The following is a 26552-nucleotide window of genomic DNA, read 5'->3' as shown; positions in this document are numbered from 1 at the left end:
AAAATTATTAGAAAATTACCTTTGGGCATTGTGAATGAAACAAATGAATTTCATGTCTAGACTTTGGTCTCATTCCCAAGATATCTGACTATATATATGCAAATATAACTAAATCTGGAAATTGCCAAAATCTGAAACACTTGTACTCATAAGTATTTTAGATTAGCACTGTCAACTAGCCTGCATTTTCCATTCTTCCACTAAAACACAGCACCATTTTCTAGTCTGGGCTGATTTACCACTTCTGACTTTACTCAGAATTCCATTACCATTTAAATCACCAAAATAAAAATAAATAAAATCCCTATAACCAACATATTTCACATGACATTATATTTTAGTATACAAAAAAGATAAAGTTTAAATTCCTTATATAGGCCTATATTTAAGGCCTATACTTAAGACCTGGACACCTCCCCAACTCTGGACCTAGAGCCTGCTAAGGTCTGTGCTACACCCTTAGGTCTGAAACAACCTCCTTGAAGTTTTGTCTCATTTTTCTTGGCACCAACTTAAATTAGCTGGAAGCACAGTTCAAGGGATAGACCACTTGCATAGCATATGCAGAATATGGGTTTAAATCTTAATACTATAAAAATAAATAAGGAGTTTATTTATTTGCCCTATTATTCCAACAGGATTTAGCCAGTTTTAAATGTTCAGTACACTGGCCAAAGAAACCACCTAAGAATAAAACTGGTCGGTCACTGGTATAACTCACATCCACAATAATGAACTTGCCTTGCCCCCTTATTAGCTATTAAAATTTATTCTTTCAATATTTTCTAAATTAAAAAACTGAAAATTATGTACTACTTATAAGGTACCTTAATCACACAAGTCTGTAAATAATGAGTCATTTAACCCAATACTAATAGTTACCAGGTAGAATTGAAAACATCAACTTTTTTATGTCTGTAAGCTACTTTTCTGGTCAGAGAAAGCTTTTTTCATGAATATTTGCAAGACTGACTTTAAAACATTTGTACCTTTTGCTTTTTCCAACTGGAAACAGTGTCTGTATTTCCTTCTCCCTGAGAGACTTCACATGTGTCTGCAGTCACAGGTCGCTTTTTAGAGGAACCTGAAATGTTTTTTATCGTGCACTCTGCAACTGCAGGTGTCTGCTCAGAAACCCCAGGTTGACTGCTGTTCTCCTCAGGTTCTGTAATGGTTGTCTCCATCTCTTCTTGTCTGTTTTGCTGCAAAGCATTCCTTCTGTTGCGCAGCATTTGCAGAAAGAGAAGATGAGTGGACAATTTAGTATCTTTAGCACTTAGCACCTTCATATGTTCAATTGTCTTCATAACTTTTATAATATGAACCATTTTTCCAAAATCTTTCTGAGGGACAGACATTACATTTTTGAGTAATAGAAAAAACTGGTTGTAGTTATGTTCTAATTCTGCCACAGTGTTTCCAAAGTTTACAGTTGTGGTATGTGGCACCAAGTCAACATACGTGGAAACTGAATACTTAGAGCTATTCAGAAGCCTTTTAACTCCTGTAAGTTCCTTAAGTTCTCTGTAGAATAAATGCAGGGCATAGGAACAGTTAGAAGCTTCACCATATTCATAGATAACAGCCAGCTCTTTCTTAAGGACAGAAATAGCAGTTTCTATCAGTTTCCAAAGGCAATGTGTTTGGTTGTTACCAACGGAAATGGAAACCACTTCTTCTTGGCAGCCAATTAGCTCAGGAAGAAGAGACCTATCGAACCAGAGCATACCTCGAAACCTCTGGTTGTTTAGTTTCTTTGCTACTAAATTTTTAAGGTAGTGAACTGTTTCTGAGATCATGACAATTTCAATATAAATCTCAATAGCTTCAGGCTTTAAAATGACAGCTCTAGGGTTGCGGTTGTTTAGCATATCCAAAACGTTTTCTTCCATGATAAAAATATTATCTATGTGATCTTCTTGCAGCATCTGAAAGTACTTTTTTAAAATTTCTAAGTGATCTGTACACCTGAGAGTGAGGTCCTGTAACTTCTCAAGGTCTGCAGATTTAGCTTGATCTAGTATCTCACCAACACAAGAAATATCTGGATATGAAAGCCATGCTTTGTTCAGCCTACAGTTTGGTAGGCTACCTAGAGCTGATTGTTTGGAAGCAATCACAGCATCTTCTTCAAGCCCAATACTAGTGGGTTCATTGTTTAAACCTTTAGACATGACATCATAGATCTTCTTCAACTTAGAAAAAGCACACTCATTTATTTCCTCCATTTCTCTATTCTTTTCTGAATGCCTTTTAGGTAAAGAGCAGCTTTTTTCTTTCCATACAAGACTCTTTGCAGCATCAAAATATATATGCTCCAGACCATAAAGACAGATTTTGATATTTGTTTCTTCATTGCTCTTGATAAAACTAACCTTTGAGGAGACTATTTCTATAATAATCCACAAATGATCTTTCTTTCCTGGATAGGAATGGACTTTAGGAGAGCCCCCATGTATGCTGATCAGTTTCAGAGTGCTTTTTCTTAAGGTTTCCAGGTCTCCTAAACTATCTCCAAAGTTAACTCCACAGGCAAATGGAACAGAAAGACAAAAGTCAAAGCAATCAGAATAGTGCTTCATTATGGCTTCACATTCATTAATTTGCCGTTTGTATTTTAAGAATGCGTAATATGAATTATTTTCTCTTTTTGTTTTTGTTAAGAATTCAACTAACTGATTATGATAATTCTGTAACTCACAGAATGCATTGTATTTTAGTCGTCCTTGAAAACCAGGATAGAAATTGGATTGCAGTTGATATCCACGTGGCCTGTGAAGCAGTTCACTGTACAAGCTCTCATCATACCAAAGCAAGCTTCGGAATGTTGGTTTACCTTCTAAGAATCTTTTTTTGTTTTCAATGAACTGAACAGTTTCCATTGCCATTTGAAGTTCTACCCAAGTATCCACAGCACATGGTTTCAATTTAAGTCTACAATTATTCCACAAGTTTTGTTCTACTAATAGCTTTCTTGAAATCAGGATTTGGTCAACTGAACATTCTTGCTGTCTTTCAAAAGCTTCAACAAACAAAGGGAGAATACTTTGACAAAGCTTAGTCTCTTCTTCTAAAATCTGTAGAGATGCTGCTTCATCTGCTCTCTGTAAAATTTGAGACAGTTCTGTTACATGAGATGTGTAATTAGCTGAGCAATGTTCTTTTAATTCTTTCTGAAGAGCAGTAACTTTAGGGTTCCCATGTGAAACAGGCTTATGATTAGTTTCTGTAATGGCTGGTTCGGAGAGACAGTCAGAGTGAGAGTTGTTACTAACTTTAATTTGCCCTGCTTCCATTCTTTCTTTAAGCTGATTAGGAATGCCTTTCAAAGCAATTGTGTCTACAGTAGAATTTTTAATGCTTGGATGAGAGTCAGTCAAGTTGTTTGTAATTATTTTCTTGTTAGCATGAAATGATTCTTCTTTTAGGATCTTATTTTGACTTTTGTACTTAAAACTAATAGCTGATCCTTCTGTAATAATTTTTTTGTAAACTGCTTGTTCAATTTTCCTAATTTTTTCTTCCTCAATGTATTTAGCCATATATCTTTTAAAAGGACCTATCATATTCTCTTTTAAGAGCATAGAACTATCATTGCAAGATAGTTTCCTATTTTTCTTACAAATTTTACTTTCTTCAGTTACTGATGTTAGATCTAGTTTAGAATGCTTAGTAATAGTCATTTCATTCTCATTTATATCAAAGAGTCCATTTTCCCCTACAGAAGCTTCTTCCTTTCCAGCTGTCACTAGAATTGATGAGACCAGAGGAATAGTGTGACTTCTGCTTGCTATATTTTCAGTAGGAATGCTTGATATGGTCTCCATAGGAACTGTACATTTTTCTATGGGAAAAATTGCTTCTCCATTTTTAGCACCATCAGATACACAGTTATCTTGTTCATAAATATCAACACTTAAAATGTGCTTTTTGGTTGAGTCTAAAACTGAAATGTATCTGTCAGTGTTAGCATTACAAGTTGTATCATAACTTTTATCTGGACTAGGATTTGTGTTTTCTTTTATGAAACTTAAAGACACTGAATTGCTTTCACATACAACTGTTTTATACTCAGAATTATATTCCTTTGCTATATCCCTAATACTATATGTTGAATGGTTTTCAAGTTTTGCAGAGTCACTATTACATAACTGTGTATCTGTCTGATACTCTTTTTCAGTTAGTGTTTCTTTTGTGTCAAGCATATTCCCACGTGTTTCAGAAAAATGCTCAAGCTCAAAAGAGCTTGCATTTCCCACGACACTATTAGTGTATTCTGACTGACTTATACTCTGGGATGTATAAGCTAGAGGTAACTGTGATTCTGGAAGTTGTTCATCACAAAATTCTCTCACATGGAAAGTGCTAAGACTACTGGAAACATGCCCAGACATGATTTCACTAGAAACGCACTCTGCAATTCTCTCTCTGTTTGTCCTATATGATGATCTGTGCTTTGATACCGGAGTCAATGACTCCTCAATGTCAAATCTTAAAAATTTTTTATCTCCTTGTTTATCATATTTTCTTTTGGACAAAAAATGCTTAGAATATCTTCTTTCAGATATCAAATAATCACCTTGAAGATCACAACTTTCCCAGAAATTATTGCGTATTACTGCATATGCTTTCGGTAATGGGCCTTTCCTCTTTTGTCCCACTTTAGATATAAGCTGCAGAGATGTATGAACTCTTCTATGGGCTTTTTTTAAGTGAAGAACAGCTTTGTTCAATTTTCTGGACAGATGTTTGCTTTTACATAAAGATGCTTCATTATTTAGAATATTCAGTACATTCCTAATGTGCCTCTCTGACTGTGAAAATGTTTTAATTCGTCCTTGGGATAAGGAAGAAAAATGGTCAGATGAGTCATGGCTTGTTGGCTTCCTCCTCTTTTTGTGAGTTTCATGCTCCCTTAAGTCTTTATGGGCTATGTTCTGACCCCTGGAAGATGCATGCAGGTTTCTTTTGCTACTTCTTGATTGCATGTCCTTTTTATTTCTAGTATCATTAAAGTCAGCTTTTGATTTTGTGGGACCTTTACTCTTCTCATTCATTACTGTGACATTAGATGGTTCAGTAGACAAAGAGTCACTGCTTGGTTTTCCAGATCCTTGATCCACATGTGTATTATGACTTGAGTTGGGAGAATGAAAACTTCCGGACTTGCTTGCATCTCCTGATTCTTGCACTGAATTACCAAACTTATTTTCACATGAAAAGCTTGAATTTTCTCCAGAAGGTTGGGAGCAAATGCCAAATCCAGATGCATTCCCTTCCTTATTTGTCTTTGGTTCTGTAGATTCAGTTACGTGTTTGTAAAAATTATCTTTCAACTCTAAAGATTCATCAGTAGGACTGACTCTTAGACTAAGTAAGTTTGTAATTGTAACTTGTAGATCTGGAAGAAAAATTGGGTTGTGGAGATCTCTTTTGTCTTGTGAACAGAAAGAAACACAATTACATTCTGTAGACTGATGCTGACCAGTACCCTCCCTTCTTGCAAAACTTGAGGTTTCCATTTCCTCATAACTGCTTCCAAATAGTCCTTCCCAATCAATCCGAGACTTTAGAGACTGATATAACTCAAATTCTTCACAAAGATCATTTCTATGGCTACGCATATTTTGTTGAAATACTGAAGCGTTATCACGTTCTTCAAGATCTACCTCAATTTCACTTTCCAATCCAGAAGTTTTAAGAGCTGAATTCCCATTTACCAACTGATGAAAGTCTTGTAATTTATCTTTATCAGTATCAATTTCACATTCAGAAATGCTAGGTTTTACTAAACCCAAATCTGAACTCTCAGAGGAACAAGTTTCTTTTAACTGGTCTTTTTGATGATCCTCAAGACGTGTGCTTACTGTAAGGACAGTAGTGCCAACTACTTGTTTTGTAGCATTTGAGGCTATACACACTGAAGAACCTTCAGTTTCTGGAAATGTGGGCAACAAGTGCTCTAGGGCTATTCCATCATTTGGTGTATGCTTTTGTTCTACAACTTCTTTCTCTGATGATGATGCTTCTGCTGGTTTACCTTTCTTTCCCCAAAATGAATTAAATGTGAAACGTTCTTCAGAATTCAGAATTTCTACTTTGGCGTTACTCTTAATTTCCCTCATTTCAACTATATTGGTGAAAAGGTCATTGGCATGACAATCTTGCTTCTCACTTCCATTTATGGTATCTGTATTGTGTTCTGGAGACAAAGAAACACTATCTTTCTCTTTAGCCTCATTTGGATTTTCATCATCTCTCTGTTCTTGCAAATTAATTTTCAAGTTTGGGTCACAGCCCAATTCTGCATCATAAGACAGGCTGTGATCCAGCACACTATCTTTAACATGAGGAACATCTTCTTTGTGATGGTTAGGTGGTGACACTGCCTCATTTTCATTTTTGCTCTGGACACATGTATATTCTCCAATTACCTTGCAAACTGAACTGTCAAGAGGTATGTCAATGGCAGATGATGAAATAACTCTATCGATGAGCTTTTCACTGGCCAGGGGAACATTTTTTGCTTCCTGAAAAGCATCAGACAAAATGTTACCAAAGTTCTGATTATTTTGTACTGTTTTTAATTCTATTAGCCCTTGAGTCATGGCAAAATCTGTATTAATATTGTCTTCATGCTCCAAAGATTGCTGAGGGTACTTCTGTGAAAGACACTCTATATTTGGAGTCAGATCTGATGCTGCATGATCCAGTTCATTTTTATCCCCTGTGGAAGACACGGGAAATTTGGGCATTTGTAACTTATGAGTAACTGCTATTTTTGCACAATTTCCACTTAAAGAATTAAGATTTACACCTTCTTTGTGTCCCTGGTATGATGGACTGGAATTATCATTTGGGCTACTAATAGTTTCATTAGTAAAAACAGTTTCTCTGCACCAAGTTTGGTTTACTTCATCTTTAGTGCTGTCTTCTGGGCTGATGAAGGTTCTCATCATTCCAGTATTTTGCATGTATTCACATAGGTTTCCTTTCTTCTGGACTGGGAAGACTGTAGACATCTGGTGACCAACCTTATATACAGTGTTTATATCAGAAGACCTTGACTCTTGAGAGAAATGATCCTGTACTTTGGTACAAGTATTTTCTGATTCATACGAGTTCTGTGGCTCATTGCTTGGAACTGTTAAAAGTGGGATGTTGCTTCTCATTTGAGCTCTCTGGACCTGTTCTTCACTGTATTTTTGTTTCCCAACATCTGAAAATGCATTTGATAAAGAACTGGGGAAGAAAGAACTGTGTTGCTCTTTAAATTGTTCTGTAATGGCAATTTTACTGGCTGCTATACAATCATAGCCCTTTGAGCCAATACTGTGAGTCTGACAGTGTGAACTTTCTGAAGAGAATTTGAAGCAAGAGGCATCCAAGCAACTAGTAATGGTATGATCAGCAGGGACTTTGGATGAAGAGACGGAACTAGTTGGCATACATGTCAGCTTTATTTGTGAATCACCATGACCCAAACTCTTATCAAATGGCAAAACATCAGTCAAACCTGCAGTATTATTTTCGTTTCTCAAACTCTGTTCTCTCTTCATCAGTCTTGGGTCCTTAATGAGTTTTGAAGTAATAACTGTACTTGAGCCAGTATTGTGAGAGGAAAAAGCAGCAGAAATATTACTTAAAACACTTCTAAGATATGTCACACTGAGCAGGTCACCATTACCACTTGCTGTGTTATCAGTGGGTATGAAAGAAAAACCTGAACTGTGTGTGTACACTTGAGCAGCATCTCTAAGTTTTGATGAATTTTCTGTCTGTCTGTTGTATGCTTCAAGCACAGAATTGTTTCCATTTTGTGCATTTCCATGAGAATTAGAAGTATCTGAGCTGGAAGGACCCATCTCTGAATTTAGTGCTTTACATGGACAATTTTCTTGAACAAACGGATCAACAGGTTTCCTGAAGTGCTCAAAGATGACTGTAGCATCTTTTCCTTTTCCAATCCTTTTCGCAATTGTACAGTTGTTCAAAGAACATTCTCTCTCTGTGGAAACAAATAAAAAAGTATGTCATGTAGCTGACAGTTCATTTAATAATCCAATGGTGATCATCTCTTCTTAGCACAAAAGAGGAGAGGCTAAGAGACTAAGTAACAAAATATTGCAGTGTAAACTATTCTAGCGACTTAACTTAAAAAATAGCCTATTTGGTAAGCGAATTCTGATAAATAAAAAATAGAAATATTACAATAGAAAGTTGGAGAGGCTGGTGAGATGGTTCAATAGGTAAAAATGCTTGGTGCCAAGCTTGATGAACTGAGTTTGGTGAGTCTGAGCCCCAGTACACAGTTAATGAAAAAAACCACCTCTTGAAAGTTGTTCTCTGACTTGGAAGTATGTGTCATGGCATGACAACACATGCACATCCATGTAAATAAAATATATATAAAAAATCAAAGTAAAAAAAATCAAAGTAGGGAGAAAGAATCCTATAAAACCTGTCTCTGTAGCCATAGCATAGTAAGCACCCTTGGAAGAAATAAAGACTGAACATCCTTTAGCCACACGTTTGGGATCAGAAGTATTTTAGGACAGTTTTGAAAGTAAAATTGGGTATGGTGGCTCATGTTTGTAATCTCATCACTTGACAGACTGAGGAAGTAGAATGGCTAGCTTGGGTTATATAGCAAGTATCAGACCAACTAAGGTTACACAACAACATGGATTATCAAAACAAAACACTTGAGAAAAAGGCCCATATCAGTTGACTTAAAAATTATTCACTTCTGCTCTTAATGGAGTAAAAAGATTCTATAGAGCCAGGCAGTGGTAATCCTAGAACTTGGGTGACAGAGGCAGGTGGATATCTGTGAGACCAGTTTGTTTGAAGTCAGCTTGATCTACAGAGTGAGCTCCAAACAGCCAGGGCTACAGAGAAACCCTGTCTCAAAAAACAAGACTCTAGTATTACAAACAACTGTATGTAAATATATTATATAAGAAAAATGAAATGAACAAGTTCCTATATAAACAAAAAAAGTACAGAGAAAGATTTATACATTTTTGACCATTTGTGTTTTTCCATTTGTTTGAAAGTTTCATAAATAATGAATTTTAATTATTTTCCCCAAACATTTCACTTCCTCATTGCTCTTCCTATCCAATTGCCAACCATCCTCATATAGAAGATGTGTCAGATATTAAACTGGTAATAACAGACATTCTACTTTATCTTAGCCAAAAGCTTAAGAAGTAATTGTGATCTTTTTGCCAGAGAAAGTTTTACTTGAATCCAGACAAAATTACTCTAAAAAAGTTCTTTGACACAAATATATATTAAATTTATATAAAAGCAAATTTGTATACAATTAAGAATAGGCTTATTTTTACATGAAAATTAAATGTTGACTGAATGTCTGGTACACTAAGACACAGAGCACTTTCAATATCTTTAAGAGTTAAATTGATATTTTAATTTTATAATCAGTCATGAGAAAGTTTTTTTTTTTTTTTAAATAACTATGTAGTTCAAAATGGGACTATGATATTGACAGCCATTTCTGAAATTTTTTGGAAATTGTCTTAATTACAAGCTAAATTAATTTAAAAGTCATCAGCAAGTTATATAACAATCTTAAAATTGACACTTTCTAGCATAACAGAATCTAAAGAGACTAATTTGATATGTGCTGAGAATGACAGGAGGAAAATTGTAAAATTTTCTCTTTCTGAAACTGAGATATTCTCACATTTGATTACATGACCCCACATGGGTTCATGACTCATAGTTTAAGAAGCTGTGAATACTGATCCACAGGTAAATGAAAGTATGAAATAAGACACTACTTAAAAACTCAAGACTTGATGGCTTAATGTTCTCACACTTCTCAAACATTCAACTTGTTGATACTAGACAAGCAGAAACAAAACTCAACCAACTAAGCAAAAACCCCTAAAACAAAACAAACACCAACCAACCAACCAAGCAAAATCCAAAAAGACATCCAGAAAAGAAAAACTATCTTTTATTGGCCGATGGATGACCTTATATATAGAAAATCCAAGGAATATACTAAAATGCTAAGAAAACTTAGTTAACAATCAACTCAGGCAAGCTGGAGAAAATGAGATTATTTAAAACTGACCATAGTTCTATTTGTAGTGACCAACACAGAATAAAAAGTAAGAATTGTATTTATGCTAGTATCCAAAGGAACAAGTTACTTAATAACCTTCATAAAACTATAAAGTAAATTTTGAACACTATATACCTTCTAAGACAGTTAAAATCAAAAAGTCAGAAAATAAGTTTTAACAAGGATGTAGAGAAATTTTAACACTCAGACACTGCTGGCCTCAAACTAGTATTAATGCAAATGACACAACCATTTTAAAAAAGTGTGGAGAGCTCCTTCCTCAATTTACAGATGTTTAATATGGCCAATCAATTCAATGCCTAGGTACAGTATGTCAAAGACAAATGAAAAACATGTTTATTTGAAAACTTGTACACAATCATAGTATTACACATTCTGTCCAAAGTTGAAAACAATCAAACATCCATTGACTACTCAGTGTATAACACTCACGCACACACGGAATAAAACTACTCCATAGTAAGAGTCAATTTTAAAAACTTCATTTACTTAGAAAAACACTCATAAATAAGACAGATTTAACCTCAGTTATCTTCATATATAATAATGTATCTCTTGAAATGTCACATTAGGTGTGATGGCTCATACCTCTAATTTCAGCAATATGGGAGGATAGAGAGATCATTGTGTGTTCCAGGCCACCTATAAATGACAGAGCTCCTGACTAGTCGTGGCTCAAGAGAGACTGAGGATACACATATGACACATTCTTGTCCATCAAACACTGATAAAAAGTACAAGACAAAACCTATCAAGTCAGAGACAATAGTTTTAATGCTTATGTATGATCCAAGAGCTGACATATGATGCAGCTCTCACAACTCAATTAAAAAACCCAGTTCAACTGAAATATGTGGGTAAAAGATTGGACCAGAAATGCCACAGAAATGGCTATTTGATGCTGGGGCTCTTCAAGAATGTGTACCTGGTTTGAACATCTAACATCCAAAAATGGTTGTTTACTTCTATAACCCCAGCATTAGCATGCGGAGACAGGAGATCCCAAGAGGGATTATCAATCTTGCTGGTAAAATGAACTTTTGGTTCAGTGAGAGATTCTGTCAAGGCAATTAGGAAGAAAAAAAAGAGCCTGGACATCCTGCTCTGAACTCTGCAGCTATCATGCACTGGCACTGGCACTGGCACTGGCACTGGCACGCTCAGACATACAGAAAAAACAAAAACAAAAACAAAAACAACAAAACCTCACTCACATACAAAATGAGAATTCAAGCATCCAATAAATCTACCAAGAGACCCTAATCTTGTTAGTATTTGAAAAAGACAACATCAGAAGTAATCTGCAACAGCAACACAAAACAGGATTCCTAAAGATGGCAAGATTCTAGTACTATTAAAAACTAGGAAAAAATAAATAAACAATGAACCCACATATACTAATCATTAGACTAGTAAAAAAGACTTTTAAAAAGTATGTAGAATGATTACATAACCTAATGCACTTGAGTCAACCACTTTAGAAAATCACAGGACGTCATCTCCAGTTAAAGCTATACATTCTTAGTGTTAATACAGACTCCACAGTAAAACTCCAGCACACTAGCACTGAAACCTTTCTATAAATACCAATGTGGAATAAGAAGTGGCAATGAGACCCAAACGTCCCCAACACAAGGAAGTACTCTCCATCCATCCATAAAAATGAACACATTATTGTTCTAGCTTATAAACACAGAAAAGGTACATATACTAAGCCAAAGTGGAAAGATTATATGCATATGATCTTAGACATATAAAATAGAAGACAGGTAAACAACTATTTTTGTTAGAGATTTACAATGTATTAGAATACTAGGAATTTAGGACCAGCACAGTTGAATACAGTATCTTACCGAGCCTCTTAGGAAATCCTGTTGAGGGGAATCTCAGTGATGTCATAAGTTGTCCATTATCTGCCTTTTGACCAATACATTTTACTGTTACTACTGCATATGGAAGACATTGCCTAGGTTTATCTACTGGTCTTGAAAATAAATCATATTCATAGAAGTACACCTGAAAGACATAAGAAAAATCAAACTACTGCGAATATCTCAACCCTTAAGATTCATCATGAACCCCGAACAGTCTCAAACAGGAGCTAGAGGAACTGTAGCTAAAAAACCCATTACTTCTATCTTGGTAGTTCTACCTCTTGATAGGTAGAATGTTGCTTTGTGGTTAAATGTCCTCAAGGCTGTATACAAGTTGTTCTTCTATATCAAAACCTAAGGCACCAGAGTATTTTCCCACACATGAGCACTACCAGAGGGTCTGTATCTTGAGTGACTGTGGTTTCATTATGAACCATTTACGCTGTGATTTTGATGAAAGGTTCTAGTATGATTTGAGAGAAAAAATGTTTATCCCATGAATATAGCACTTACCTCATAAATATTTCAAAACTAACCCCCACCCCCAATGCAGCCCAAGAGCGCTGCTGCCCTGCTCAGGGCAGTCCTGTCTCGTCAGGGTGCACCCCTTGCTTTGATACATAAACTTTTCTTTAACCGCCTCCTAATGAGAAGACAAGAACTGTGGCAATCCCTCTGTCTTCTTAGTCTCTTCTAATTAAAGATATATACAAGTTCTTCCTCCCACCACATATTTTTACTTGAAAGCTACCAATACTGGCAGAAGCACAATAATGTTTTAAAATAAGCAGTACTTTTTTATAAAATGTATGTATTCTGAACCTATTTCAAGTCAGACACAATAAGAAAAACAATAATACTCTTTACATGTTATGTACTTCCAATTGAAGGCTTATTTCACTTATCTGTAAAGTGTTAAGCAAAAAAAAACAAAACAAAACAAAACAAAAAAACCAAAAAACCAAAAACCAAAAAACAAACAAACAAAAAAAACCCCAAAAAAACCCAAAAAACTGCTCGTTTATTCAATTCATAAAGCTTTCCTTTGTTCCTCTCCCAAGTGTAAGAAGTCAACATAATGGATCAAAAATCATCTTATTTTAACATATTTTAATTGATACATCACGACTGAACATATTTATAGAGCTAAGTGTGAATTTTTTGTTATATGTGTGTGCATGTATGTTTGGTAACATGTACATGTTAAGGCCAGAGGTCAACCTTAGCTCTCATTCCTCAGTACAGCCATTTTTATTTTAATTTTGTTTGGATACAGGGTATCTCAAAGGATTAGAATTTACCAAGCTGGTTGGCCAAGGTGCCCTACAAACTTTCCTCCTCTGACTCTCTAATTCAAAGATTACAGGCAGATACATCTGCTTTTTTTTTTTTTTTTTTTTTTTTTTGTATGGTTCTGGGGATGGAACTCAGGTCTTTAATGCTTGCAAGACAAGCACTTTATGCACAAAGCTCCTCCCCAGCCCTTAGTATGATGTTTTGATATACATAACATTTTGGATTATATCAGAACAGAACTGAGTTAATCTCACACCACATTTTTAATGATGAAACATCTGAAATTTACTTTCAGCAATTTGAAATATAAGTGATTGGTTGTGATGCTACTGTGAAGCCTTGTTCTAATAAGAAGATGACAGCCAATTTAGGGGTAAGTCTACGTCATCTAAATAGTTCTGTACTATGCATGTCTTTCAAGTCACCAACTGAACCCAGAATTAACGTACCATTGAGTTGTAGGCTTGTAGCTCAATGGTTTCTTTCAGAGAAGGCATATTTCTTGACATGTGGCAATCAAAGTTAGGAGAAGGATCCAGAGAAACTTTGTTTTTATCTACAGAAGGTTGAATTTTCTTTACTCTCCCAAAGAGAACCTAAAAAGCAAAAGACAACACCCAAATACTTTAAAGCCTCATGCTTTTAATAGTGATGAATTAATAAATCCATGCTGAATGAATGGGATGTTTTACTATGGTAATCACACCACTTATTTCCCAATTAAACTCTAAGATTAGAATTACCTGTAATAAAAAAGCTTCAGAAATGAAGTTTTTTATTTCTAGAAGTGAGTTTACTGGGCAAGTATATATAAAAGACTACAAATATTTAAGTTAGAAATTAACACAGAAGGGTGGGAAAAGAAAGAGTGACATAATCTAGATGGTAAAATAGTTTTCTTTTTTTTTTTTTTTTTCTCATTCAGTTTTTAATGATGTAAAGCTCTGGTTAGCTCAAAATAGACTATGTAGGCAAGGCTGCCCTCAAGCTTGTGGTAGCTTTCCTATCTCTACCACACAAGTGCTGGGATGCAGGACCAACATATGTGTAATTAAAAGTACCATTTGAACAAAGTGAGGGAGATTATCCACAAAGAGACTTTTGTTTTTGAAAAACAAAAGTCCTAGTAAAGTGTATAAACGAAACTAAACACTACACAGCCAAACACTGAAGTAGTGAAAGCAGAATGAAAAGATAACAGAAGAAATACAAGAAAACAAGTTGCTAACATCACAGAGAAAACTCTTTTTGAAGAACAGTGGCCATGAACTGATAACCCTAAATCATGCAGGTTTCACTATGTAATAGTTTAAAAAACTTTGCCACACCAAAACCAAAGTTAAATATATGATTCTAAATGGTCTAAATCGAGAATGAGTGAAGAAAGGTGGGCTTAAGTACAAAAAATATCGCAAAAGAAAACATATAAATTCTGTAATCATATTCATTTTTTAAAATAAAAGACTATTTTATTTTAAAGACCCAAGTAAAAATATCACAGTCCAGTTGCAAACTCTGCATTTTAGGGAACTTAGAGAAGACATTCTTAACGCTCAGGCTTTACACACACACATACACACCCCAAAAATCAAATAACCAGCAACAGAGTTGAAACTAGGAGAATAATTAGCTTGGTGTCCTCTTTCCTGACTCTCATGTCCATCCCTGCATCCTGTCCTTCCTCATCACTTATGTTACCCTCCCCAGTCTCCTTTCTAATGTTATTCCATACTCACACTTACAGCTGTTTACATAAATGCACACATACATTATAGGCTAAGACCAATCTATGAAGTAGAATGTATTTTTTTCCAGTGTTTTCAATTAGCTCATCCATTTATCCAAATGTAGTACCTCTGATATTTCAAAGTAATACCTCTGAAACACTGGTATCCTAGATAATTCCCTGGAATTGAAGGAACCTTAAGAAACCTAGCAAAAATGACTAAAATCTGTGTTACTCAACAGCCCTATACCACTCTTAGTTCTCACTTCTGACCAAATGGCTATAGTTTTAGAAAATGTTTGGAGGTAAGGACAGGCAAGACAGATAAAATGAAAATTAATAAAGGGGGGGGGGGGTGGTGGCTGGAGAGATGGCACATGGCAGTTCACAACTATCTGTAACTCTTGTTCCAGGGGACCCAACACCACCAGAGACACATGTAATCAAAATACCAATGTACATAAAATAAAAAATAGTAAAAAAAGAAGAGCCAAGTCTGGTTGAACTACACACAGAAATACTCTCCATTTTATGTTTTGCAACCTTTCTCTAAATTGAAAATTATTCTCAGATAAAGCTTATTAAAAATAAAAACACAGCCGGGCAGTGGTGGCGCATGCCTTTAATCCCAGTACTTGGGAGGCAGAGGCAGGTGGATTTCTAAGTTTGAGGCCAGCCTGAGTTCCAGGATAGCCAGGGCAATATGGAGAAACCCTGTCTCAGAAAACAAACAAACGAACAAACAAACAACAAAACCACAAGTGTTAGATTAGACTAATTCTTAAGTAATGCTTTGGTCAAGTGTTGGGGGCCAACTTTTAGCAGAAAGCGGCTATCAGCTTTGCAGCCATCTTGAGCCATATACCCTGACATGAGACTTGGATTACAATAGCCTACAACAGCTGAGCACACTCTGATAATCTTGGTTTAGATACCTTGGGTGTGTGAGATTAAAGGTGTGTAATTTAAGAGTGTGACTTAGAAGTGTAGAGATCAGATTTAGAGACAAGACCTAAGGGCATGATTAAAGGTGTGACCAAAAGGCATGGCTTAGAAGTGAGACACATAAAAGGCAGAGGCAGAAGGCAGAGAGATATACTCTTTAGGGAGACACTTCAGAGAGTAAAACTTGGAGTAGGAATTAGGCATTAGGTAGCAGGCACTTGGAAGAGAACTTGGAAGAAGTAACTTGGAACTTGGAGGCACTAGGGACTAGGAACTAGGGACTAGGAACTAGGAACTTAGGACTTGGGACTTGGAGAGAAGAAGAGAGACTGAAGAATAAACGGGATTGAATCACACTCTGTCTAGTCTCCATTCTTCAAGTCCGTCCTCACTCTCTCTCTTGCTGAACCCTGACCCGCAGACTGGAGTGGCAGCTCGGGCCCTGACAGTCAAGATACTGTTCACTAATTGAGCAAACACAAAGGAAAACCCTCAAGGAAATGGCCAGGGTTACTAGCAGGCAATTCATTAAATGTAAATCATCAACATACATTATGTAACAAAGTTTGAACTCAGGAACAAACCACAGCAAGATTATTTACTAGACTGGAAGAGAACATCTAGGAGTCTGACAAAGGTTTTCTAAGGATGTGAGAAAAGCAGCAGGTATATGTGGAGAGAAATAACTAGTAATGATACCCTTCTCAGGACAACTGGCCACTACACAGCAGAACATGTAACAGTGCACATGTCTCTGATGTAAAATTTGAATCTAGGAATAAACCAATTCTTGCCTAACAGGAGTCAAGGTGTGAACAGCCACCCTTTCAAGGTAAAGACATTCTGAGAAGTATTTTGGTAGCCATTCTTATCATGAGGACCAGAGCTAGTCTCATATGAGCCTGTAGAGACAGGCAGCTGGCGAGCTACATGTAATGGTACAGAGCTGTCTTACAGGGCCACAACATCACTTCGCTTTCTCAGCAACTTAAGAGGACACGTTCACCAAGTCAGTCTTCAAGGCCTCAACTAATAGAACTGTTGGAGAGGATGTAAAGAACTGGAACCATTAAGCACTGTTGGTAGGAAATTGTGCACAAGGTCTGGGGTCTTAGTGCTTTATCTACCTCGTCTGTTCTACTGTACCTTAATCTTCTATCTTCTCTCTAGTTAGTTCATTTTCAAGTCTTGTATACTTGTTCAGAACTAGTCTAAATTAGAAGTTGTTTATTCTCTCTAAAAGACTATTCAAATTTTTATGCTTGGTCCTGTAATTGACTGTTAGTTAAATATCATTCCGATGCTGTTAGAAAACATTACAAGGTAATTCATCAAAATTAAATTAGAATTACCATACAATCCATAAATACTATTTCTGTGTATATTACAAAAATCTAAGGACCAGTGAGATGGCCCATCAATAAAGGTACTTGCTGCCAAGTCTAATGGCCTTCATAGGAGTCCCAGGGTGGAAGTAGAAAATCGAACCCGACAAGTTGTCCTGACTACTATAGGTAAATACATGGGTATAATAAAGAAGAAATTTAACTTTTTTTTGTCTGTGGCATGTGTATGTGCACGTGTGTAAGTACATGTGCCTGTGTGAGCATGCATGTGTACATGCATGTGCGTGTATAGGACAGGGGTGTAAATACCAGTGTCTTTGTCAATTCCTCTCATTATTTTTTTGAAACAGGGTTTCTCACTAAACATGGAGCTCACTGAGTTGGCTAGACTGGCTGACCAGCAAGCCCAAGGGGTCCTTCAGTTCTATTTCATCTCCCCAAAGCCTGGATTATATGTGATCTACATCTCTCTTTTACATGAATGCTAGAGATCCAGACTTAGTACCTAACATTTGCATAGCAAACATGTGAATGACAGAGGCATTGCCCAGCACCCAAAGAAGGATCTTTAAGGAGTATTTATATACCTATTGTCATAGAGCCACTAGTTTAAATAGACAAGGTGACTGAGAATGCAAATATAGTGCATATAACTTCCAAGATGACCACAGCCTAAGTGATGTGACAGTAACAGTGACTTCATTCATACGAGGTACATATAACAGTCAAACTCTATTGTAAGCAGAAGCAGAATGCTAGCTTTCAAGTTCTGGAGGGAGAAGGTTTGGCATTTATGGTTTAATATATGCAGTATTTTGGTTTGAAGAAGCAATGAGTTCTGAAGGGAATAGATTTCTGCAGCTACTGGATTGTATCTGAAATCTGCTCAGAGTATATTTTATTGTATTTTACTAAAATAATCGAGTTTGTATAACACTTAGGCACTTACAGTGTTTTCACACACATGCGGACTAATGTATGCATGGTGGGAAAATACACTTATTACCGAAGCACACACCAACCCGAATTTTATTACTAACAGTTGAGTGCAAGTCTTTCTAAAATTTTCTGTTTTCTTTTCCTTTTTTTTTTTTTTGTCTCCATTTCCTATTTTCTTTTTTAGGAAACAGGGTTTGTCTGTGTAGCCCTGGCTGTCCTACAACTCACTCTGTAGAAAAGGCTGGCCTTGAACTCAGATATCTGCCTGCCTCTGCCTCTCAAATATCCCTGGGGTTTCATCCATATCCAGCTTCACACTTGGCTGCTGGGGATCAATATCTTGTGTTCTCATGCTTGTGTAGTAAGAGAACTTCCCACTGGGCCATCTTCCTAATACATGTCTTTACTTATTAATCTATATCTGGCAACATGTTGATAATTACCAACAATGTGTGTGTGCCAAGTTTCTAAAACAGGGTTTTGGTATGTTCGGGTAATCCTTAAACACCCTGTGCAGCCCAAGGGGGTCCTGATCTCAAAATACTCCTGCCTCAAACCTTCCAACCTGCTTGGATTACAGGAATGCTTGATCCATTTAATATTTTAAATCAAATGACTACATAAACATTTCCGTAAGGCTTTTTAAAAAAATGCATTGTAGAAGCTGGAGAAATGGCTTCGTGGTTAAAAGAAAGCACTTGCTGCTCTTGAAGAGAACCCAGGTTTACTTCCCAGCACCCACATGGTGGGCTACCAACCAATGGTCACTCTAGTTCAAGAGGAGCCAACGCCCTCTCCTGCCCTCTATAGGCAGGCACACATTTGGTGCACTTACATTAAACACAGGCAAAACAGCCATCCACATAAAAGAAATCTAAATAAGTAAATGAATGAATGAATGAATGAATAAATAAATAAATAAATAAATAAATAAATGCATGCTTGGATGTCCTACCACCTACCTTAAATATCATAATACTTTCTACAGCCGTGCTTCTACTGTGAGCATAATGCAGGGCAACATCAACATGTCTAAAGAGATACACTCCAAGAAGAGGATTCCCAAGTATCCTCAGTGTGGATGCTCCGACACTTAGCCCATTCTGGTAAATGTCCACCACATTGCTCTGAGGAAGTGCCAGAAAGCAGAAATGTTCTTCCAACTCTCTGCTGTGTCTTCCACTCTCACGCATCTCTGACCTATGTAAAAACAAATGACATACATACAGTTAAACTTTCATCTTATCAAAGAAATTACAAACTACTGGCAATAATCAGAGGTACTAGCTTCCACTAGGATGGCGGTGAGTCAGGACTAAAAACCACCTGAAGACCAAGTTCAAGGTTACTCGTTCAAGATTTATGGGTATCCTGAAGGAGCTGTTGGTAAACAATTAACATTTACTGAACATTTCCAATGCAGCCAGTTCACAATCTTAAGATTTATTACATGAGTTTTGTTCTCAAATATCTAACAATTTTTATTGTTATAAACACTGAGTTACCTTATGCTTTAGCTAGAGTGGCAATGACAGGGTAGAATCTCATTTTACTGGGCCCCATGGCTTATGTCCTCCAAAAGCACACTCACTTCGTTGTATTTCTTATTATACCTCACTAATTGAGTTAATATTATAAATTTATTCTTTAATTATTTCTATGATGAACTGTGTCAAGTGACTTAAGGGTATTATTTTTCAAAATTTGGAGGGATGTCATATACCATAACCACTACATAAAATGGTGTTCTTTATGTAAATATACTATATATGTGTGTGTGTGTGTGTGCGCGCACATAACACACACACACCCCCTTCTGAATATTCTGTAGATTGGCCATTCTCCCCTTCCTAGGCCTCCCTATTCCTGAGAAAAAATACAACTTAAATTAGATCAGCTCAGAATTTTACAATGGCTTTTAAGTGTTTAAATGAAAAACAACATAGCTCTTTCAGGATGAAATGAGGTTCTTTGGAAAGCTTGACAGAGAAATCAGTAATTCTCAAATCCTTCAGGTCCAGCCAGCTCCAAGTGTAATACAGTATCTCTGCTGTAAGCCTTGGGAAATGTGCCAAGAAATCTCTGCTGTCTGAAAGTACAATTAGCTTCAAACTCTCTGATTTTCCCCTACTGTTGCTGTGTGTATGTGCATGTACACATGTGTGCATGTGTATAGGTATGCATGCACATATGTGCACATGCATACAGAGGCCCAAAGCTGATAATCAGGGGTAATCCTCCATCACTTGCCCATCTTACTCATTTGGCAGTGTCTCTCAATGAAACCCAGGACTCAAGGACATGGCTAGCCAGCTTTCTTTGGGGATTCCCAGGATGGAATTATAGGCAGGCTACCACACGCACCTGACATTTTTGGGGAACTTCACAATCTTCACATTTGTACTGCAATAGCTTTAACCACTGAGGAACCTTCATGCCCTGGCAGCATAACTTAATGCCCTATCTTAAGAACTTAATCAGGTGTCTTGCTTTCTTGGTCTCCTGCTCTCTTGCCTCTTGCTTCTCTCTTCCCCTCTCCCACTTCTCTCCACGTACTCATGCCCAGCCTCTACCCTTCTCCTCTACTTCTCTCCCCTCCCTGTCTCTGTCTCTACTACCCTCTTAACTCCCCTCCCCATGCCCTGAATAAACTCTATTCTATACTTAAACAACAACAACAATAACAACAACAACAACAACAAAAAACCCTTAATCAGACTGGTTACTATATTTGTAGTCTGAGGTGTGACAGCGAAACCATTGTTTCCTTGTTTACAAATTCATGGATATACAATGTGTATCATACATGGATCCTGGAAACAAAACTTTTTTTTTCTAAGTTTACCTCTTGGAAGAGCATTATGGCTTTTCTCTGAATTATCTGAATTAGCAGCACCACCACTGCTGCCCACTGGGGAAGAACACTATGATATTGCACTTGCTCTGGTATCTGAGACAACTACAAACTGACTATGGGTGGTTAATGTATAACATGTGGATACATGGGCAAAAGAATTATCAAATTCCAGGCAGGATGGAACAGTACACTGTGAGAAGCAATATGCAGGTTAGAATTATAAATAATTTAATTTTAGAATTTTGTGTTAGGTAGGCTTGGATCATAGCGGCTGTGCAAACAAAATCATAAACTCAGCTGTACATGAATATAGTCAGAGAACCAGGACTCAAAAGTTCAATTAAGAAAACAAATTTGCTACCTCCCATGAGATAAAGCAGTATTTTTGTTTTCTGTTACTTCTGTAACAAACTCACACAGCAGTTTATGTAGCTATTTTGTCCAATACAGGTTTCATCAGGATAAAATCAAATTGTCTGGCCTGTTTATTTCTAAGATTCTACAGGAAGATCCCCTTGCTTATTGGTAGAATTCAGCAGTATTGGTAGGAATGATACCCTGTTTCCTTGCTAGTTACTGATCCAAAGCCTTTTCCAGCCTCTTCCTACAATTCCTTGGCTTATAATCCATTTTCTTCATCTTCAGTGTCAGCAAAAGCAGGCTAAGTTCCTTTCAGAACCTGTCTTTTCCCAACTCCCTTATTGCCATCTCCTCTCTCTGATCTATATTATTGTATTCCATCTGAAAAGAACTAGTAATTTAAGCCATATCCATTTAGATGATGGGATACCCTCACATCTTAAGGTCTATAAACTCAGTTATACTAGCAAACACTTTTTTTTTTTTTTGGCTATGCAGGGTAACTCATAGGTATTGGGGATGTCTTTGGGACAGTATATGAGCTTCTTTAAGATGTTTTTATTGTATGTATATAGGTGTTTTGCCTGAATGTATACATGTACAACCTGTGTAACTGGTGTCCATGGAAGCCAGAAGAGGGTGTTGGGTTCCCTGTAACTGATATTATGGATGGTTGTGATCCACTATGTGGTGCTAAGAATCAAATCTGTGTCTTCTAAGAGCAGTAAGGATTGAGCCATTTGTCCAACTCCATACAAGCCTTACTATGGACAAATTCTGAGTTTGACTTTTCAAAAATATTAGGAAATCCCTTTTCCCCATGCCATCTTTCCCACGTCAGATGCCTCTTACGATCATCAGAGCATACCAGCAACAATGAAGCCTATATGCCTGACACATCAGCTACCAGGCGATAACATGTCTCATCAACCGAGGATTTTCAAGCCAGCCGCATACGGTGTGCCATGGCTGACCTGTCTTAATTAGCACATCAGTGAAACAGTAAAGACAGGGGAGTGAGGCAGGTTATGTACTAGGAGGAGGTGTGTGTTATGCAGGATAAGCTAGAATTACAAATTACTAGTCTGTTCAGCCAGCCGTCTTTTCTCGTAAGCAACTCTCAACACAAATTCTTTCCAATGATTCTGCAATACGCTGCTGTTCTCTAATCAGCCCACACAGAGAACCACCTAAACTTCCGTCGATTTTCTACACCTCACCCCACACCTATGCAGTGTGGGATGTCTTCCTTTTAGACAGGTGTGGATACAAATCTATAGTCTACACATCCACTCAAAGAAGCACATTAGTAAGAGTTCAATTACCTACAACCAAAATACAACTGTGGTTAAAAAAAAAAAAAAAAAAAAAAAAATCAGAGAGCCAATTAAAAAGAATGATACAGCAAGGGCCAGTGTCATACAGGCCTCATTATAGCCTCCTAACTAGGTCAGATTTCTTGCCTAAGGCTGGTAACCATAGCAAGAGAACTTCAGACAATAGTTGAGACTAAGAATTTCTGTTTCCTGGTAACAAGTCTCTGAAACTTTTTTTAAAATCACATAAATTTGAATATATAATGACCTTTACCTGGATGTTAATTTGGAGCTGCATTACTCTTCTCTCCTTGTATTAAAAATGTCTCGTGTTGCATGCGTGCGCACACATATACACACACTCTTGCTCTCACTCTACAGATGTACTGCCGTGCTCTGATTTTAATATAGCTTGCTGAGGGTAGCTTGGGTCTTTTTATGAGTAAAGTACACTACCAAATGAGCCATTTCTCCAACTCCATGTAACGGGTCCTTTCTTCCCCCTCCCCGCCCCCAGACAGGTTTCTCTGTGCAACAGCCCTGGCTGCCTCTGCGGGGATCAAAGGTGTGTGCCTAGCAAAATTCTTAACTGTATAAATCTTGAGTTCATTTATCAGGAAGAAAATATGGAAAAGAAGTTATTTAGGGAGTATCATAGGTTACAGACCTGTGCTTTGTTAAATACTGCTCTTTTAAAAGTTCTTTTACTCATACAATCTTTGGAGAAGATGATGTTCTATGTAACTTTATAAGCCAAACACCATGGAGATGATGTCACAATCAGAAAACATCTCTTTTACTGAATCTTAATTTTCTATTATTTTTAAAAGTGATCTTTCTTTGATTTAAACAGGAAAACAGTCATGACATTAAATACACTGATATTTTGTGTTTCATAAACTCCATGTACTCTGTCGCAAGTCATCACCAACCTCCCATCTGAAAGCACAGGAGCAGGGTGCCTATTATTCTTGTCCCCCTCAACCAGTCTATTTTGCAGTAACTTACTCCTTTCCAGTACTAAATTCAGTTTCAGTTGAGATGTGGAGACTTCAAGTAAAGACAATCTACTGTCTTAAGAGTAATTTTGCCTGATCTCAGCTATCAGGCAGTCTTTCATACCAGGGGCAATTTATTAGATAACTCCAGATCATCATAAGGATCCATTTTTACCCCATCTCTACCCTGATGTCCTTAGCACTGGGTCATCCAAACAGGAGCCTCATTATGCCAGGAGTGCTTTGTACCAGGAAACAGGCATTTCCTTGTTCATATCATATTGGCTCTTCTTCCTCAGAGAATCCTATGCCAATCTTTTTCACTGGCACTTGTCCAAACTGTTACAATTCTACTCTTGGAATCCATCATGAGATTAACCCTGGGATGAGTCGGACTACACAGCTGGGGTGGAAAATGTAAAACTAGACATTTACAAAAGATTTAATCCCAGTATCAAGGTGAGTACAGACAATGTTTAAAATGATACACTTTCATATAGACTTAACATATTTACAAATACTTAAGAATAGAGGTCAGCTGATACACATTTGAGCAAACTTAAGAATTAAATTTAGCTTCTCTCTTATCCACAATTCCACCCTAAGTTTCTAAACATTTTCAAACAAAATATTTCTAAGGTTCCTAGGTCAAATCCTGACTTGAGCACCTCTATCTTCAGTATAATATGCTGTTTATATCTACCAATACATATTGTTTATTATAACTTAAGCTTTAAAGGGTAGAAGTCAATTAAACCCTTCGTGTGAATAAAACTTTATTTACACATCTATGTATGAAATGTTATTATTTGGTACAATGCCTAATAAGTGTTGAAACTCATAAGTTCTTAAGGCTATTCACATGTTTTTACTAATTTAATACCTATAAAGCATAGCACACCGGAGGTAAGAATGTGGACTGTCATCTTGTTGGAGCCACCTGTTTGACTTAAGAATACAGATTATAAATTATTCTCTAAGAGGAGAGGTTGAAAGGAAAGGGACAGGCAGTCAGTTACTAATTTCCTTTCATCTCCCACTCCGTAACTCTCTGCTGCTAAGCACTCTTCTCAGTTCTCCTTTCTACCTATGGCTTCAAGCTTTAGATTGTTGCCCAGCATCATGGATTTTTTTTCAAATTTTATTTATTTAATACATGAGTGCGCTGCTGCATATACATCCACCTGCTTAAGAGGGCATCAGATTTCCCTATAGATGCTCTTAACCACTGAGCTATCTCACCAGTCCCAGCATCACAAATTTTTAAAAATGAGTTTAGGCATCAACTTTGTGGCCCCACTCAATCTTACACTATGGACATACAGAAAAGATAAAAATTCCCACCATAGTAGAGGGGACACACATACACACACACACCATTCTAAGTTCTGTGAAGTTCTATGGGAAACTGGTTTTTGTTTAACTGAGCAAGTACCTAAGAAAATAAATCCCACAACTGTTTACCATTAGAAATGCTTTAAAATGTCTTACACCACTAAGTAGCTGCTCAATTTTGGGGGGTTGGGAGTGGGGTGGGGACCCAAACAAGAAACAAAACTGGCTGTAAGAAAAAAAAAAAAAACTGTCTCAAAACACCGCATGAAAGAAGAGTGAGTGGTAAAGTTAATCTCTGTTCAAACTACTCTTCAAGTAGGTTCAGATCTCCGTGCTGGATTTGCCACTTTCCTGAATTCTGACTCACAGAATAACTTCACCTTCTCCTCACATCTATTCTGGGCAAACTGGCCAAAGTCAGACACTCTGAAAGTCTCACTTTTTCTCTCAAGAGCACCCAGCTCTATCCCACACAGCTGCTTCCTGACCTGTTGCTGAAGGTGCCTACTTTCTTAGACTCCTAACTCAAATGCAGTGTTTTTCTCTCTCCCACCAGAAATGGCTGAGGTTTACAGCTTGCCTTCAATGTTGTCTTTCCTCTCTAGCTAATGCAATGGTCCATGAGCTTCAAAAAACACTTGAGAGGCAGAGGCAGGAGTTCAAGGTCACCTTCCTATTAACAACAAGTTAGAGGCCAGGCTGAGGTTGTGAAATCCTGCCTCGAACACCAACCAAGAGTTGGGTCAAAAGTGTTGATTTACGCTTTGTGACTTTACTTTTGTAAGCATATCAAACCACAAAACTGATGCTTTATAAATGAGCTTACAGTGGATCCTGCAGCACTGGGTGGCCTAGCTGGAGCAGTGCTGGAGAGCTCACCCTAGTGGTGAGGATCCAGGAGAGCCAGCAGCCTGAGCAGCTCAGCTACCAACCAAGCCCAGATCTAGGGCTTTGAGTAGACCCGCCTTCAAATCTACATAATTTGTGAACCTTTGGGGTGCATGAGAGGGCTGGTCCTACTGACCTGAAGCTGCAGGATATCCATGACACAGGATAAAAACATGAAAACCAAGTAATTGGTCTTGGTTAGGAGCCAATATTGGTGGTGTCACATATGCCACAGACCTCTAACCAGACCAATGACTCACTGCATCATTGCAGTGAAGATTTTTGGAGGGGGGGTATTGTGGGACATATCTTGACACTACAGCTTCCATGTTTTCTATATGTACACCACCAATCCAACTGACCATCTTACTGCATAAGATGAACATCATTTAAAAATTTTTATAAGAGATTATGAGAGGAAAATAAATCTGCATTATTTTAGTCAATCGTAGTGTGTCTCTATGTGGGGCATACAAATATATTCATGTGCACATCTGTAGATGTCTGAGGTTGACATCAGGCAGCTTTCTTGATTGCTCTCCACCTTACTTT

At 37.1% G+C, this 26552-nt stretch overlaps 1 protein-coding gene across 2 annotated transcripts in view; it reads right to left on the bottom strand.

Annotated features, from left to right (window-relative positions):
* Positions 1–26552, bottom strand: part of Tex15 (testis expressed 15, meiosis and synapsis associated) — a 62016-nt gene that overhangs the window by 6399 nt on the left and 29065 nt on the right. For both annotated transcript variants that reach the window (XM_076914013.1, XM_034520499.2), the window contains exons 5-8: positions 19209–19446; positions 13740–13886; positions 11974–12136; positions 990–8008 (exon numbers count right to left, since the gene is read on the bottom strand). In XM_076914013.1, the coding sequence (XP_076770128.1) occupies positions 990–8008; positions 11974–12136; positions 13740–13886; positions 19209–19446 (7567 nt within the window). The remainder of the gene's footprint in view (positions 1–989; positions 8009–11973; positions 12137–13739; positions 13887–19208; positions 19447–26552) is intronic.

Source organism: Arvicanthis niloticus, chromosome 16, assembly GCF_011762505.2.
Source record: "Arvicanthis niloticus isolate mArvNil1 chromosome 16, mArvNil1.pat.X, whole genome shotgun sequence".
In the NCBI taxonomy this organism is placed as follows: Eukaryota; Metazoa; Chordata; class Mammalia; order Rodentia; family Muridae; genus Arvicanthis; species Arvicanthis niloticus.
The sequence above is the reverse complement of the archived record's forward strand: the minus strand, read 5'-3'. Positions and strand labels throughout refer to the sequence as shown.